Source organism: Apostichopus japonicus, chromosome 19, assembly GCF_037975245.1.
Source record: "Apostichopus japonicus isolate 1M-3 chromosome 19, ASM3797524v1, whole genome shotgun sequence".
NCBI lineage: Eukaryota > Metazoa > Echinodermata > Holothuroidea > Aspidochirotida > Stichopodidae > Apostichopus > Apostichopus japonicus.
The window spans coordinates 27556464-27574126 of record NC_092579.1 but is presented as its reverse complement, the minus strand read 5'-3'; the positions used below and the strand labels follow the sequence as shown (position 1 = coordinate 27574126).

Here is a 17663-nt window from a genome sequence, read left to right as displayed (position 1 = left end):
GATATACATAATGTTATAAGTTATGCTAGTTCATTGGCTGATAAGAAACAAAAAAGGACAAAATAAGAAACTTTTGAGATATAAGAACAAATAAATTAAAAAAAATATGGCTAAATAAGAATATATTAGTCAAAGTATGGCTTATATGAAAAATATATATATGTATATATATATATATATATATATATATATATATATATATATATATATATATATATATATATATATATATATATATATATATATATATAGAAAATACAAAACTATGGCTCATAAGAATATATTAGTCAAAATATGGCTTTGACATAACAATGGACGATAAGAAGCAAATCAGAAAATAAATTTTGCTAAGATATACCCATATTTCGTTCTTCACCAAGCAACCTCCACTTAACATTCCCATTCGCTGGGTCTAAGGGAACTCCTAGAAAAAGATTCTTTTTACAATTAAGATATCCCGTTTTCAAAATCATTGAAGGAAGAAGTTCTTTCTAAACCCATCTAAAAGTCAAGCTGTCAAAAGCAACAACCCCCCCCCCCTCTCCGGCCGAATATTGGCTTATCTGAAATGAAGTCTGTCAATGAATGTCTTCATTGACATTAATCCCTGCTGGAATGGACATTGCTTACAGACTACAACAATATCACACAAAAGCCTGGGTAAAAACTGATTTTTGGTTCAAATATAAAATAAAAATATTTTGTCAAATGCTTGATTCAACTCATTTTATAGTATTTCTCACCTCCGCCTCGGGTACTGTCACGGTGAGAGAATGTTTCTCCGTTTCCGAGATCGTTCACACCCGTGATATTAATTTCATACTCTGCGTAAAACTCCAGATCGGTCAGGAGGTACGGTGATCCTAGGGTTTCTGTCTCGTTCATGGTGGCTATGGTCTCGACAGGGTCTGGGCAGGCTAGCCTTTGCACCACAGCGTAGTCAATTATGTATTTATCGGGCTTACAGAGGCCTCCGGAGGGCGGTTGCCAGGTGAGGATGAAGTTGGGTGCGATATTTGCCTGACCCGTTGAGCTTGGGTTGCTGATCACGCCAACGACTGTCGATTGATTGTAAGTAGAAAGGAAATCAATTATGATATTTCAATCAAGTATCACAGATACTGTTCTTGATCCTAATCACAATCTTGATTTACTTTGGCGATGTTGAGCAATTTTTGATAGCAGTTTATAAAGCTGCAGTTCATAAAAATCATAATGCAGTTCATAAGCAGTTCTTTTTCAATTTGATTATCATCAGATTTTCAAATTTTCAATTTGATTTGACAAATTTTCAAATTTGATTCTTATTTTTTTGAACAAATTGAACAGATTTTCAAATTGAACATATTGAAAAATTTGTTGAATAGAACAAATTGAACGAATTGAACAATTGCACAAATTGAACAATTTGATTATTATTAAAGGATGCTAAATGGTGGTATATTTTTCAACTTTTGAAGTCGTCTAAGTTCAAGAGCTTTCCACTCTTTTTCTTCTCTCAATAGTTATTTTTTAATTGATGCGAAGGTGAATTAATCGTTCCAGTGTAACATGCATAGAAAATTTTTTTTAACCCTGTTACCATGAAAAGTGTACCGAACAGTTGAATCTTTTATGCAGCTGTGAGGAGTACCTAAGGCTTAATCGGGTGAAATTAGAAAAATTGAAAAAGATGTTTTTTTCAATGATAAAGGGAACAGATTGTCCCTGGACCAGCATTAAGGGAACATCTGCCTGTCAGTTAAATAATCATATGAGATGATGTATTAACCTACAGTATGTATTAAAGCTATGGATTGTTTTAAATCTGGCCTCCAGATAGAGGGGGGGGAAGGGCATGGTGGGGGAGGGGTCAAGTTGTCTGTCTGAATATGAAAACTAGTGTCTTTTGCTTCATACCTAGCAAATATTTTTCAAAATCCCTGTATTTCATTCTCTACAACAATACCCATAACAAGGAACATTATACAACCCTATGAACCATCAGAATTTTGTGAAAATTTTCATTTTGTTTCTACTGTTCTAGTACTCTGTTGAATACAATATATATTAAATGTTACTCATTTTCTTTACCAGATGGAAGAAACTACACAATTTCCATAGATAATTCCATATTCTGAAGATACTGTCACCCTACATAGTCATTCCAAAATTAGTGTTAACCATAGCCTATGCATTAGCAAAGAGGGAATTTCCCCAAAAGCTTCTCTGCTTCTTACTATTTTTCCATCCAAGATTTAAATGAAATAATAAATCGCTTAGGTCTTCATCAGCAGTAGTAGTAGTACTAAAACTTTTGCGACCAAGAGTAATGCAAAAGGGAGATGCCTCAAAATGTCGGTCGGGGTTTTAACGTTTTCGAAGACCGCCACTTGCGGACACCGCTGTTTACTCACGGTCGAGTTCGGTCGTCCCGTTGATGACATTGGACACCTCGCTAGAATATTCCATGGCGGTGCTCGCGTACGTGAAGGCTACGACTTCATACTGACCGCAGGCTTCCAGGCCTCCGATGACCAACTCGCCGTCTGCGAGGGGTGCTTTAGGATTATCGGAAGATGTGGGGAAGTCTGAATCCTCGTCTAGCTTGTACTCGTAACTGATCATGATGTCATCCAAGTTACTGCATCTCCATGACTCCTGGGGAGGATTCTGGAAATAATTCAAATCCAAAATGGAAGTTTTGAGCAACCGCAGATCACTTCGCACTGTTCGGTTCAAATTGCAGACATAAAGTGATGCCAAGGTGATTCATTTTAATGTACACACTCAGCAGCAATACAAAATAACACTGGCAAAACTAAACTATTCCGTACCCTGGGAAAGAGCTGTTCCAATTATTAAGGGGGACACAAACTGAGCCATCATTTTTAAACTTGAATTTATACACGATAGAGATCTTTGTACACTCAGTTTGAAAAGTCTGGCTCCATTTGGCAGTGATCCCAACAGTCGACATTTTTTCAATCATTTGGAGTCACCATTTGCAAGAACCCACATCTCTCTATTACAGAAAATCAACATTGCAAATAAATCAATACAGAAAAATCAATCATATCATGTATTTATACTGATTTACTAAATAATTAGGTTTTCAAACAATACATCCTTTCATTTTTTATTTTAAACCTACAAACCATCCACTGATGCTCCTTCCACCAAACAATATGTCTTCTAGCCTATCCCCTCTCTTAAAACTCCTTAAACTGCCTTCTCCTCGGAATAACTATATTAACCACGGCCTCGATAGTTATAATCACAAATATTAAACAAGAACAGATACTACATTCTAGCGCCCTCTATGGCCTCTCATGAGGAGAAGGCAGGCTGAATGTGTAGTAGGATTGATGATATCCCATTGATGATATCCCTGCCGGTGCACCATTCAATGATGATATAATTTCATGGTTTGCTTTAAACCCTTAAATCCTCAAGGGCTTTTCTTCAAAGAGATACTGGTAATCCTCTATCTATCTTTTAGTGTGCTACAGGGTCAATAGTTGAATCTGAAAGGAAGGACATTCCCTAGTCTGCAACAGCATTATACCTCCACATTTACCATACTATGTAAAAACGTCTAATTTGAAAGCCAAGAGGATCGATATCACAGCCCACAAGTGGAACACACAAGAACCATCTGAGATATAGGGGTGTGGAGGCAGGGGAGAGAAATTGGAAATCCAGGAGCTTCAATGAACACAGATCCTGAATTCAATGTGACAGCTTCATACTGTATGTTTAAGACCATACCAAATGTAATGTGTTATCACATAGTACCGTGTGCCAACCACTGTTTCATTTGACGTGGTCAGGTAGTGGATAAAGTGGAATTTCTACATACAGTAGGCTAACATACAAAGGAAAGTAAAGATAACGGTGCTTGGGAATTGGTCCATCTAAGGAGCTGAAAAACTTTGGTCAGTGGTCACCCAATAATTCTTAAATTAAAATGAGACTATACAATTAAAATATTCCCCCTTCACTATGAGTAATGACTCTACCATGTAGTATCATGCAGTGTAGAGGGCAATCAATAAAATTTCTTTTCCAAGGAAAAAGTATTGTTTGAGCCAAATTTCTCCTCCAAATTTCTCCTCCAAAGTTATCCTACCACATTCAGTCAACTAAAGACACAGGTTAGGAGAATGAAGGTGTCCAGTCCAGCTCACAGGGTAAATTTTTTGTCATTTCAGAGTTTTAAAATGTATGAACCCAGACATTATCATGCCATGTTATCAATTTAACACAGTAGTATCAGTAAAATAATCAGTTACCATAGAAACTAGGCTATTAATATTCACTTTCAAGGGAAATGATATCTTCAAATAATATAACCACTTGACCTTGGTAACAAACATTATGTACTATAAATATCTTTGGTCCTTCAGAAAGTTAACTGTCTCAAAGACAAAATCAATTACAACTTTTACAGCGTTCATTAGCGAGTTTTTAGCCGGCACTTCTGGCCTTCGTTACTCACCGTCCAAGACAGACGAAGAGCCGTCTTATTGACACTTTCCAAACTTGTAAGGACCGGTGCTTCCGTCGGGACTGTGAAAAGCAGAAAACCCAGGCAGGATAAAAACTTTATTTTCCAATGTCTCGATAAAACTTCAGTAAAGGTAAAGTGTCAACATGTGTGACAAAGAAACGCAAGAATACATACCAAAGTTTGGAGAAAAATAAAAGAGGGCAGTCTTTCAGTATATTAAAAGGTGACATAATGTTCAAAGTACTGCCATGAGGGCCCCCCCCCCCCCCCATCATGTAGTTGATGACAGGAGAAATGATAGGAGCTAAGCAATTTAACTCTCAAACTTCTGTAAATTTAAAGGTACACTTATTAAGCTGCCTACCATCAACTCCCGCCAACCCCCTCCTGCCCCCCCCCCCCAACCTCCTGTTGTTTGTTCTCTTTCGATCCTAACCCCATGCTGATAATTCTCTCTTTGTTATTTTTCTTCTTCGGTCAATCTCTTATAGCCGTCATCTGGCTGTCCAGACTGTGACTGGTCTCAATCCATTGTCCTATGTCCTCATTCCATTGTTCTCAGTCCATTGTTTCCTTAATCTGCCTGCTTCTATTCTCATTGTTCCCTTACTCAATTAACACCGTCTGTCATGCTTTGTCTAACTTGTCCCAGGTCCTCTGATTACTCCATGCAATAATCCACACAGATCATTTTTAGTCCATCAGCAATTTGGTAAAAACTTCAAACTTTTTGTGAAAATTTAATTTTCTGACACCATGAATTAGAGAGAAACATTTTTCTCATGCTTTCCTTTTGTATAGTTCTTTTTCTTGGCTACAGTATCAACTAAACAGTACATTAACCCCTTTTCTGTTTTGTAATTTTCCTTTATTTCTTTTTTCTTTCTGGCGTGGAGGGGAATAGCGACATATGAGCCGGGTAATACTGAATCCGGTTATTCTGTCGGTCAGTGAAATTGCACCTATGCATCCACCACCTCTAATTTGCATGAAATTTTTAACAAATTTTTTAGGCCAAGTATAACCAAAAAAGGCATCAACTGTAAAAATACAGTTATAATCCTCTTGATCTTTCTCTTCAGCCAGTGACTATCAATCTTCTCCAAAATGTGATTCAGATTTCCCAAAATGTTATCAGTTTTTTTCTTCTTCAATTGTTGATTTAATACAAATTACCCCTATGAAAACGTTATCAATACCTGGACACCTTTTTGTAACATTGCCCCCAATGAGAATGAGTTTTCATTACTGGTTTTTTTTTTCATAAAATGAATGCTACTGTAGAATATATTGGAAATGGCAAGCCCTGAACAAAAGAAATGGTTTAAACAGTTTCTGTTGGCTGATAAGAACTGAACTTAAGAGCTCAGTTGGTAAGAATTGTAATCCTTGGGTCACTTGTTCGATTCTCATGGAAGATCTAAGATAATAAAGGATGATTACTGAAGGATGAAGGTACACAAAGATCTTGAAATCTCTTAAATAAACACAAAGCTAGACACTTCTCAAAACTGTGCAGGAGGCACCCTGGCTGATCGGAGATGATCGGTCACCATCCGAGGTCAATGTGAAAAGGTTACCGAGTCACTCTAGACACGGTGTAGGAGAGAGTGTGTGCAATTGTTTGTGAGCGAGTGGTGTGTAAACTTGTCGGTCCAACCAACCAAGCGATTCTGTTTGTTTTAACTTTTCTTTTGTGATTCAGAATTTACTTTACAAAAGTTATCAGGTTGACAAATGACCCTCTCGATCTACTGTACAGTATTAGTCAGAGTGAGAGGTGCGTTTTTAACCCCACAAATTAAATTTACCTCCGCATGGGATCGTAACAGACAACGCGGGGCTGGGTGCACCCCTGCCGTTGCTAGCCACACAGATCACGGTAATGTCATAGTCTTGTTCAAACGTCAACTGATCCACTTTGATACTCGTAGAGGTTCCAGCATCTATGGATCGCACGTCTCCACTGATGGTATTCTGTGCCTCCACAACATACCTGCAAACGAACAAACAGCACAGCATTAGCAAATGTAGACAAAATGATCATTCTGGAATTCAAAGGATTGGTTCAGTTGTCATACATGTTTATGTTATATGAGAGAGGACAATAAAAGAAAACACAATGGTGAAAAAACTGTTCAAATATCTTTTTCGGTTAAAGAGATAATCAAGTGTAAAGTTTTATCAGATGGTGTAGAAAACTGCTGAAATCTGACTAGCTGTGATGTCACATCCTCACATTCCTGAAAAGTCTTGTTTTTTTCTCTAAATATTTTGTGAGATTTCATGACTTTCAACCAAGAGATATGTCAGGAGATCTCATATTTGTCAAAGGAAGTATTTGAGATTAAACATCTGAAGAATTTTTGATTTTATTATTTTCAAATGTGTTAAAAAATGTAAATAATTTAAAAAAAATATATATATTCACAAATGTTAAGGAAGTGAGGATGTGACGTCATACCCTCACAGTAAGTCTTTTTACACCAGTCGTTTTCAAAGAAATTTTGATATCTTCAAAGTGTCATATCTCCTTAACAGAGCATGCTATCATGGTAGTTTCTTCACTGTTCTTTTTGTCTTTCTTTCATACAAAATAGATATGTCAACCAGTCATGAACCAATCCTTTAAGCAAATGAATGGTAAATGGTAAATTCGGAAGGGAGAGAGGGTGCGCGGTGACCTATGGGAGAGGTCACCGGGGGCGCAGTGCTAAAATTATACCAGTGGCGTCTAGGTAGAGTGGTAGACTAGGAAATGTGCGTAAGTGTTGTAGGAGACAGGTAAGAGAGGAGTGAAGTAAATCCTTTAAGCAAATGCTATGGGTGCAGCATGGCTTGGTTAAACCTTTCTCTTAAACCTGCTGGGTAAATTCTCCGCAAAGAATGACTGGGGTGGGGGGGGGGAGTGGGGCAGGAGAACAGATGACGATGACGATATTAACCTATTAATTAGCAAATTAGTGTGATTCATTGTGAGGAAACTGATATGAATTTGAATTAATCTCTACATGTGTGTGTGTATGTCTGTTACATACTTTCAATCAGCTGATATACTGTATATATACTGTACTGTAGTCAGTGTGGGCTTATGAGTTATACCCTCAATTATCTTGGAATTACCACCTTCAAAACATGATGGTAGCTCTAAAGTGTGGGGACCTACTGTACATGTTATTACCAATATATGTCAGCCTTTGATCTGACGAGAGATTTAGAGATTTTTAAGGTTCGCACACTACTACATGTGGCTACAACTACCCGCTAAAATATTTCTTGATTCTCTTCAAAGGGAAATGCTTTTGCTGGAAATGAATAACCCTGTATATAACTAGCTGTAACCTGGCGAGGGATTTTGATACTTGCCAACATTTCTTTGCATGTGTAGTTCACCAGCTTCTACAAGATCCAAGTCAGGTATTCTTAATAAAGGGGACACAAAAACCCAAGCTTCATCTTTTGCTAAAGATGCACATCTTTTTGCAGAACTTCCCATCCACCCCCCCCCCCCCCCTGCTAACCTGGAAGGCCCTTCATAGGCAAACAGCTCAATATTTGTGTGATCCCATCTCTCCTCTCTCAACATGCTAATCTCCTTATTGAGCCTCGCTTCAATTTCAATGGATGCAGTGGTCGGGCTTTTTCTTCAGAAGTCTTCAGAGTGTTGTGTGTAGGAACATTAAATATGTGATGATATCTCCAACAAATGGACTAACAATTTTTTCTGAACTGTTTGGGAAAGTTGTTCACGGATGTTATAAATCCCCGTCACATGAAGCAACAAGGATGGTTGGGTTTGACACAAGTCCCAAAGTGCTGAAAGTGAAACAAGGATTCTTTGCATTCCTCTTACACGTAATACTTCCTCTTCGTCAGTTCGTTCTTGCGTGATGCCCATTTCGAATGATATCAAAGACTTGCGTGATAATAAAAGTACAAAAACACAAATGGACAAAATAAGATCTTGTGTGCACCAGCCCTTTAATTGTTAAACCATGCATTCAAACAGTCTGTTTGAACTCTTTGGTATTTGGGTTGCACAGAGTAATATATAACATGGATGAGCAAAGTTGGGAAGCAGTTTCTCTTTGGAGTCGAAAGCGAGATTATTAACAATTTTGTTTTGAAGCTAAAGACTAAAGACAAAACCCCAAAGGCAAATGTCAGGCTGTAATGTCAACACCACTTCAATCCTGGCGCTCCCTTCCCCCCCCCACTTTGCCCCACCCCCATCTCAAACTTGTTTCAGGATTCCTGTACATAATAGGAGAACTACTTGAAGGAGGAATTTTCAAATCTTGTAAAAAAATTGACATGTGTGTCCCTTTTGTACAACTTTGCAAGGTCGGTTAGAGCGACTCCGAAATGAAGAAGTGCTCATTTGCTAAAAGAGAATAAAACCTTCAAAACGATTTGAAACTGGCCCAGTAAAAACATTTAATCTAACATTGATAAGGAGGATTTAGCCAGTTCTTGAACTTTAGTCCACAAGGCTTCAAGCAGCTTATTTTCTTTGACATTTGATAGGCAAATTAACCAAACCTTTGGAATATTCAATACTTGCAAATGATCGATGAAGACACCGATTTTGTCGTAACTTTGATGTAGTCACCGACTTTTTTTAACAACTAATTTTATACCACCGATATAAGATCACACACACACACACATTGATGCCCACTGTAAAGAAACACAATTAAAACAATATTTCTTGTTTAAAAATATTAAACTGTGAGTCTGAAAAAAAAAATTCATTTTACAGGCTCCCAATTTAGGCAGTCAAGAGCCCTATATTCCTTTTACACAGTAGCCTGTCCATAGGTGGGGGGGATATAGTATCAAATATCCCCCCCAATATTTGGTGGCATAGTTTTTTTAAGCATATGTTTTGTATTTTTTTATGATATCGCTAGTAATTTCAAACTAGAAAATGCTTAGATGCAACTTACAAGGCCTGGGAAGTGCCATTTCCAGCAATCTGGGAGGCATTTTCGGCCAATTTTTTTTTGTTTGCGCTTCGCGACAACTTAGAAAGTCTGGGTACAAGCTTTGCCCCGCCCAAATTCCTCGCAAGGCGCCTGTCTAACCGTGTCACAATTTGTTACTATATATGACCGAAAGTAGTTTTTACTTTTTTTTCGAAATGAATAGCTAGACGGACCGCATCCGTAATGAAATTTGGTTTGCATCTTGTGTAAGTACGTACAATCATACATATGATCCACATCGATATGGGTTCACTGGGTTTCCATTTGGCCTGTTTCCTACAAGATTTCTATAACCGCAGGTGCGTAGCCAAGGGAGGGGGACGAAGGGTGGAGACCGCCCCTCCCCCTCGAGCATATTATTTTGGTATTTTCTATGATATCGAAGTTTTACAGTAGCCGTTATAAGAGGTTTTAATATTTGTACACCAATAATTTAACTGTGTCTGAATTTTCGAAAATTCCGTGACCAACATTCTTCATCATACTTCCCTCTACTCGTGCAATTTTGACCGGTCTGTTAGGGGTTGAGGGTTTTTTTCTGTATTGGTTGTCCATAGATGAAATATATTATGCAACATTATGGGTATGTTTTGAAGTGAATTTATTATTCAAATTCTGAACAAATAATGGGCTTAAAACCTTGAAAAGTGGGGCTGACGGGTATTGTGGGGCGTTACGTAGAATTACCTACAAAAGCAATGATCCACAGGAGATGCAATGAGGTAGAACATGATGTGTGACTGGTGACAATCTTGAAAAAAGGTTATGAATAAAAAAAAAACTATTAGGAAAAACTTGGTTCTCAGGCAAAAGTGTACATCTGGTTGGTCAGTTTCAAGCCCGAGAAGTGCCATTTCCGGTGATCTGGGGGGCTATCAAAACCAGAAATTTTCTTGTACGCTGCGCGCCAACCAATGGTGGCGCTCCGCTTTGATAGTAATTCGCCTGCATGTCCCCCCCAATATTTGAAACAGATCGCCGCCCCTGAGCCTGTCATAATATATTGCTTTAAATTGCATAGATTGCTTGATAGCAATATAAAGGGGATAGTGAGAACTTGCTGAAGTTGCCTATAAATATCGTTTCACCATAGTCTATAAAGCTACTGCTATGTATGTCAAAAGGTGAACTACAAAAGTGGTCAGGCATGACCAGAGTTTCACCTTATCCAATTGTTTTTCTTTGGAGGAAATGGTAGGCTTTGCAGTACTGTATCTAAGGAGAAATAGTCAATCCAACCATTTAAAATGATGCATCCTGTTGTTAAACCATTCTGCCAAACAAGTAAGAAAGAACTTTTTCCCAGAAGGGCCTGTATCCCTTGCCTCTTCCTCTCCCACAAATCCTTTATTAGGTAGTTGTTATTTTACTACTTTCCTTCAATGCATTATTATAGGCTATAGCATATACCAGTACTGGCCAACCAAGGTCAAAACACACATAGCTCAGTTTCTGCTGTCAATATTATGTAATATTACCTAATAAGCAAATGCAATTTTACAGCCAGAGATAGGAAGTCCTTGATAAGAGAGTGATTCTCTGCACAAATGCAGGTGAACATCCACCGCCTGTATTAAATGTACATGTGTACATAAATCTACAGTATAATTACACACTGCTGCTACTGGTTTAAACACACACACACCTCTAAGTTCATGACAGGCAGTGCCCCTACAGTACATGGTAATCAGGCCTAAGTACTGCAAGAAGTTGCTATTGGGTATGACAACCCACTCTTTTGTTTCTAGTGTACATGCCCAAACACATACTGGTTTGGGCATAACTTATACATAAAAAGATATGAATGTCCACATAATAGAGGGAGGAGGGAAAAGAAGAACCAATTAGTTCATGCAATTAAGGAAGCAATACTGCAGTAAGGAATTGATTACAGAACTTAGGCCCCAGTTTTAGGATATTGTGAAATGTATGATCTTACTACCAGTCAGTCCCTATATCGCTTTATTCTGAACTAGCACCTCCCTGGTAATATCACGGTGGTTCTCAAAATGTAACTATTACAGCGTTACCAAACAATTCATTTCCCTTCATATGCTGGCTTTAGGGTTGTTCTCATTGTGTGTGCAACTGTAGGTGACATACTGTACAGTACCTGCTGGGAACAAGGGCTTAAAATTTGGTCACTCCTGCGTGACATTTTATATTTGAAAATATCACTTCCATTTGCATTGCTAATAGGAGCTGCATAGACCAAGCAATATATACTGTACACTTGGCAATGGTTTCCTATGACAAACCCACTTTACTAAACACATCATCAGGGCCATCATCATGTGCACAAAACATTTAGGATTCAAAATGGCTTGTAATTAATGTTCATAGCATGCAATATGTATAGCTACAGTTCTATCTTCCATATAGCAAAAAGACAAGGGTAGGAAAGTTCTGTCGTACAATATTTACTAGTTTAATTGTATCAGTTTTAATTTAAGAAAATATCAGTTTTAATATCAGTTTCATCAGTAATATCAATAATAAAATATCAGTTTTAAGATCAGTTTTAATTTAAGAAAATATCAGTATTTAAAGGATGACTGTTTAGGAGAAAAATTCATATTTTATACTATATGTTGTAGCTGACCTTTCAAAAACACTGATGTCAGTCTAGGTTGTATATATGCGTACTGCATTTAAACGCTTGTAATTTTTATAGCTGAGGTTCAACAAATAAAGTGACTAGACTACTTAGTCTAATAGACTATAAAGACAATTTAGGTCAGTTTCTCGGACTAACATTGCAAACTCACTGGGAAGGACAAGACCTTATAATGGCCTCCAATGGCATGTTAAAAAAAATGCATAGTAAATGTTTCGAGGACATTGTATTGAAATTCATATCTAGTGGGCTCTGTTGTTAATAAGAAGTTTAAAACATCTTTTCACTTGTTCTTTTGTAAATTAATCTGCTTTCTTTGTAAAGCGCCTTGAGTAGTGACTTTTGTCTACTGATTTGGCGCTATATAAGTCTCATTTATTATTATTATTATGATTAAAAGAACATATTCTGGATGAATTATTCGAATGACAAAATAATGGATTAACAGATTCAAGCCTGAACCGAGTAAACCAAAGTCATTAACTCTTAATGGAGCATTCCAGAAACTTTCTAGCATATTTTTAAAGTCAATATCTCTCGTAAAACTGCAATAGCTATCAGAAAAATTATTCGCATGCACTCAAACTCTTCTGTTATCTTGGACTATGCATATCAAAAACTAAATTCTGCCTTCTTTGATCCTTCATAAATAAGTTTATGATCTTACCAAATTATCACACAGGTGACCATGCATGGTTCTAAAAAAAATGATGGATTTTTTCCAGCCTCACACATAATATCTGTGGCTGGTATCCCGGAGACTGAAATATGTAGATACATCAAATATATATAAATATATATCACAACTAACTTAATATAATGTATGCATTGCACAGTGTATACTGCTGTACTCTCCATAATGATATGGATTTTGGTCAATCAAACCATAGCTGGTAAAATTAGGTCATCCAGGGGTTTGGCTCAAATACTTTCATTTGGCTTATTTGTTGGCATCATAATGTAAAATTTGTCTAATGTGTGTTCTATTTAGCAAGGTTTTTTGCATTATTGCTAGTAAATTTTCATGACTATAGGATTCTGAAAAGCAACAAACAATGCTGTTTACAGTTGCTAGATTAGTCCAGCTCTTACATAAAGATATTAAAAGTCTTCACTCTATCTTTAAAAGCTTTAAAATTCCCAATCACTTTATAATAGGCATGTACAGTTAAGGTGAAAATTTTAGTACAGTGATTTCATATAAAGTCAACTGAAATCCCATTTATTTTGTGTAGAGTATCACTCAATAAAAACTAGACAGGTTTTAGCTGTCAATTACAATTAAAATATTAACTAAAGTGAGTACTTTTCTCACAAATGTTTAAAAAATGTGTTTTCCAGATTGTTCACAGTACAGTAAATCTGTGTAAATAATGGTCACTTTTAAGTACTCAAAGCAGGGTCCCCCCATCCAAAACATTTTTCTGCCAATCCCCCCCCCCTCCAAAAGATAATGGTCAGAAAGATAGGTCCTGCCTGACACCCTAACAGAGCATCAGTGCCCCCTGTATACAGTGTACACCCTCTATACAGTTAACTTTTGGTCAACGCCCTATCTTCTCATTCTACCTTCGTACCGGTCTACAAGCCACCGTTTGAAATCTTCCCAAAAATCATAGTCCATGTACATCCAAATAGTAAATGAGTAGGAGACTTATAAAACCTATATTTCTTTTAGTTATTTTTTCCTCAGCTACTTTTTTTTTCTTGCGAATTATGACCTCCACATAAGCCAATGGGCCTCCAGAACTAGCACACATTCTTTCATAGTTTCATCTAGATTCTTCCATATACATAGGTGCATTAAATGGGACTGGCTATTCGCCTCACTGGTTGCCGATAACAAGAACTTCGACTCTCTTTCGTTTTTCTTTTCATGAAAAGTAGGCTACTGTATCTTGTATAAAGGTTGTGTTCAAATTTTGTGTAGCAGTTTTGGAAGCCTCTAAATGTTGGCACTTATTTTGGGTTCATGTGAATTGTGGTATATACATCACTGAACCTGCATAGGATATGACTATTTTGTATAGCATTTAATTGCTATGCAATATACCAGAAACGCGTACCATATTTTTTTATTTCATTTGCCCAAGTGTAATTGGATAGTGGTCGATGCTGTGTTACAAATACAACCAGCTAAGTTTTTTAACTGCAACATCTGATCAATGAAATCACCATATAGGGATACCATACTGCTGTCTAGGTAACATAATAAATAATGAGTGAGCCACATGTATACATTATGCATGTATGCTTATTACAAAATTATGCCCATCAACTATCATTGCAAAGTATATAGCTACAGTATCACGTAAAATTGTTCTTTGTACTATTTTATTTTGGTATTGTCTTTTTAACAACTTAATATTCATTACACAATTGAATATTCATTACGCAATTTACATTTAATACTAATAAAAGTACTAATACTGTTGACAGTTGTTCGCATTTACTGTAAGCAAAACTGACAGCTTTCAAAAATATTTTTGCGGCCAAAACATGGAGCTACTGTAGCAACATTCGCATCAACATTCTCATCACTTCCTAAAGTTAGGAACCTATCATAAATCACTTTTGTAGAGTCGTATTTTGACAGTGCATTTGAATGTTTGGACTTAGTCGTTAGTTCAATGGGATCCCCACAGCATACACTGTAGCGAAACTCGTTACTGGCTCTACATAAATTGTAGGCTATATAGCAAGAAGAATGATTACTTAGTTATAACACAGTTAAACTGAAATTTGTAATATGCAGTGTAGTCTGTACAAAACAAACACCCTGTAAGCGTCAGAAACTACTGTATCTGATACAGTACTAGATGATACACTGTAGATGATACACGGCGATGAATACATACATCAGAATGTACACGGTGTAATTCGCGGAAAGGCTCACCAGAACGATAGTGCCGACCCTTTGGCCATCCATGGCAAAGCCCCATATTTGAAACAAATTAAAGGAGTGGCTTACATGTACACTACACGTGAATTTGATCTCTTGATCATCCCAGCTAAGGAAAATTAATCTAAAAATGTGGTTTTAGACTAATATGGAAAATTCTTTTGTCATAATTCAGATAGGTTAGTTTTGGTGGAAGGCTTACTTACCATTGGGTATCTGTGAATGTTCATCAGATTTGCTTGTTAACATTAAAACAAAGGAAAACAATTGTTGAAGGTTTTACTCAACATGGTGACTATTACTTCAAAATAGATATTGTCATTTTTCAAAGTTTTTCAAAATTTTCAGGAAAGCAAGGTTAAGGGGATGTCTTGAAAGTACATTTGCCTTATTTGATAACATGGACTGGCAATTTAGTGTAATATCATCTCAACTGAGTATATATAAGGAAGTGTTTAAGGTACTTTCTATCTGTATATTGCATCAGTGCATTTTTCAACCGGATTCATGTGTTTTGAATAACTTCCTTGACATTTCAAAACAGAAACAAGTTTTTCAATCACCAAGGCAAACACAAAAAACATTTCACTCTCACTCAATGGCCTACAGTATAGCCTTCTGCTTAGACATAGGAAAGTGCATTGACACACCCAGTCCTCCAAACTGGAAACAGTGGAGACATTCTGTGAAGAAGGATGATTCAGAGAATATCTGTCAATTTATACAACTTTTCTACACATAAATTACTTATAAATGCCAATCTTTGGCATGATTAGCAAATGGCCATAGTAAGGTGGGTTTTTTCATCCAAGAGCAATCTACGGTTTTCCCACCTGAAATGACTTTCTAAAATTGAAAAGATTCCAAATTTGGGTTAAAATGTTGAATTGGAAGCCACCCTACGTGTAAGTTATAATCCCTAAGCCCTTGCGGGTTTCTCCCACATCTGTGGTCGGTTAATCGTCGTAAAAATAACTGCTGATTATTATTATTATAAATAAATTTCAAGCTATGCATGCATGTTGTAGAAATATGTTTTGAAAGATCTCATCTTAAATACTGTAACTGCGAGCAGAATATTCCAGTTTTAAAGACTCTCAAAACTTAAAGTCAGTTTTAGCGGTCGAGATTTAAAATGCCTGAGCAAAGAAAGCTTTCTGATTGGTTGACTGTCCGATGGGGTGTACAAGTTTCCATCTGAATGGGGGCAGCATTCTGTTCCGCTAAACTGTGGCCGGTTACGAGTTGTACAAACCATGTTAGTTTGCATATATATTTCACGCTGTGTAATTGGGGAATGTGCAGAGTAGCCCAGAAGTGTCTCAGAGAGAGAGAGGGAGTTCTCAGTGATTTCAGTGAATGCAACTTGTCGGATTTTGTGGGACTAGAATGGACCGATATCACAGCACCCTGTTGATTTAGGGCGTGGCTGGAGATCCCCCCCCCCCCACATTGGCTTTAAATGTCTTGCCAAGAACTGGCCTTTGCTTTCAAGTAGTGAGCCTTTCTCATATACGATATGTTTTAAGGTCTTATGTCGTTGAAACTAACTGTTGATTGAGCACAGTTAACTAACCCAGAACATCCATCTTGGCTAACTCGCAATATTCTACAATTTCTACCACATCTTCCTGTACTGAAACACCTTGTTAAAGCATATTGCAGACTACATGCCATTAACTCATTTAATGTTATCCTGTAAGATCTTCAGAGTACCTGCAACATTTCTATGCAGTCATAAATGGATAGTTTTATCAAAACTTGGTTCGCAACATGCAACAATGTATTCTAAATGCGGCTTACATGTGCAATAATGTGTATTCCAAATGTAGTCTTGCATGGTGTGGTTACTTAAATGAAGATAACTAACTACTGTACCTGGCTTCCCTCGAAATATGCACAACAATCTATCTAGCCTACGAAGACTGGAAAGATTGGATTTTAATACTGTGCACCCTTAGACCTGATAAATAAAATATTGTGGATATTACACGATGGAACTTCATAGTTCATACGTTATACAAAACAATGTAAACACTGTGCACACAAATTTAAACAATGAAAACACCTCATCAAATACTGTATACTGCAAATGTCACCAAAGTGTCTCTTAACGGCGGTGTCCACACAACTGTTACTTAAATGTGTTCTTCCAAGTCTACGAATTGGTACATGGCATACGATATTTAAACCTGTAACTGGCAAAGGTTCGTGGAATTTCTTAGAAACAAATTTATTCGAAACAATTACATGTTACTCCTTAGTAAGGCATTGTACAGTACCTCCACATTTAGGAAAACAGTGTGCACTGTGCAGAAATTGGAAAAAGAATTTACTGAAACTCGAAAGATTACTATATAGCAAATACAGAAAATTAAGACCTAAGGCTGTATAGTACACACTAATTACTAACATAATAAAAAAGAATCAGAGAGCCAACCAACAAAAAATTTTTTGGGTAATTATCAGCAACTTTTCTCTGCATCTTGTTATCAATGATTACATGAACTAACTAGGGTACAACATAGTACAGTACACATTGTACTGAAGGGCACACTAATAGACACAGGGAGATGCACTGACTATGCATGTACAGAATATACTGTGCTGTAACAGTACTGTTCATATATGTATAGTACATACATACATGGGTATCCATTCATT

At 36.9% G+C, this 17663-nt stretch overlaps 1 protein-coding gene across 1 annotated transcript in view; it reads right to left on the bottom strand.

The window, feature by feature from the left end:
* LOC139959847 (protein sidekick homolog) overlaps nt 1-17663 on the bottom strand; it is a 54607-nt gene that overhangs the window by 19931 nt on the left and 17013 nt on the right. Inside the window, exons 3-6 of the mRNA XM_071957728.1 lie at nt 6304-6488; nt 4481-4551; nt 2397-2652; nt 744-1058 (exon numbers count right to left, since the gene is read on the bottom strand). Coding sequence (XP_071813829.1) covers nt 744-1058; nt 2397-2652; nt 4481-4551; nt 6304-6488 — 827 coding nt within the window. The remainder of the gene's footprint in view (nt 1-743; nt 1059-2396; nt 2653-4480; nt 4552-6303; nt 6489-17663) is intronic.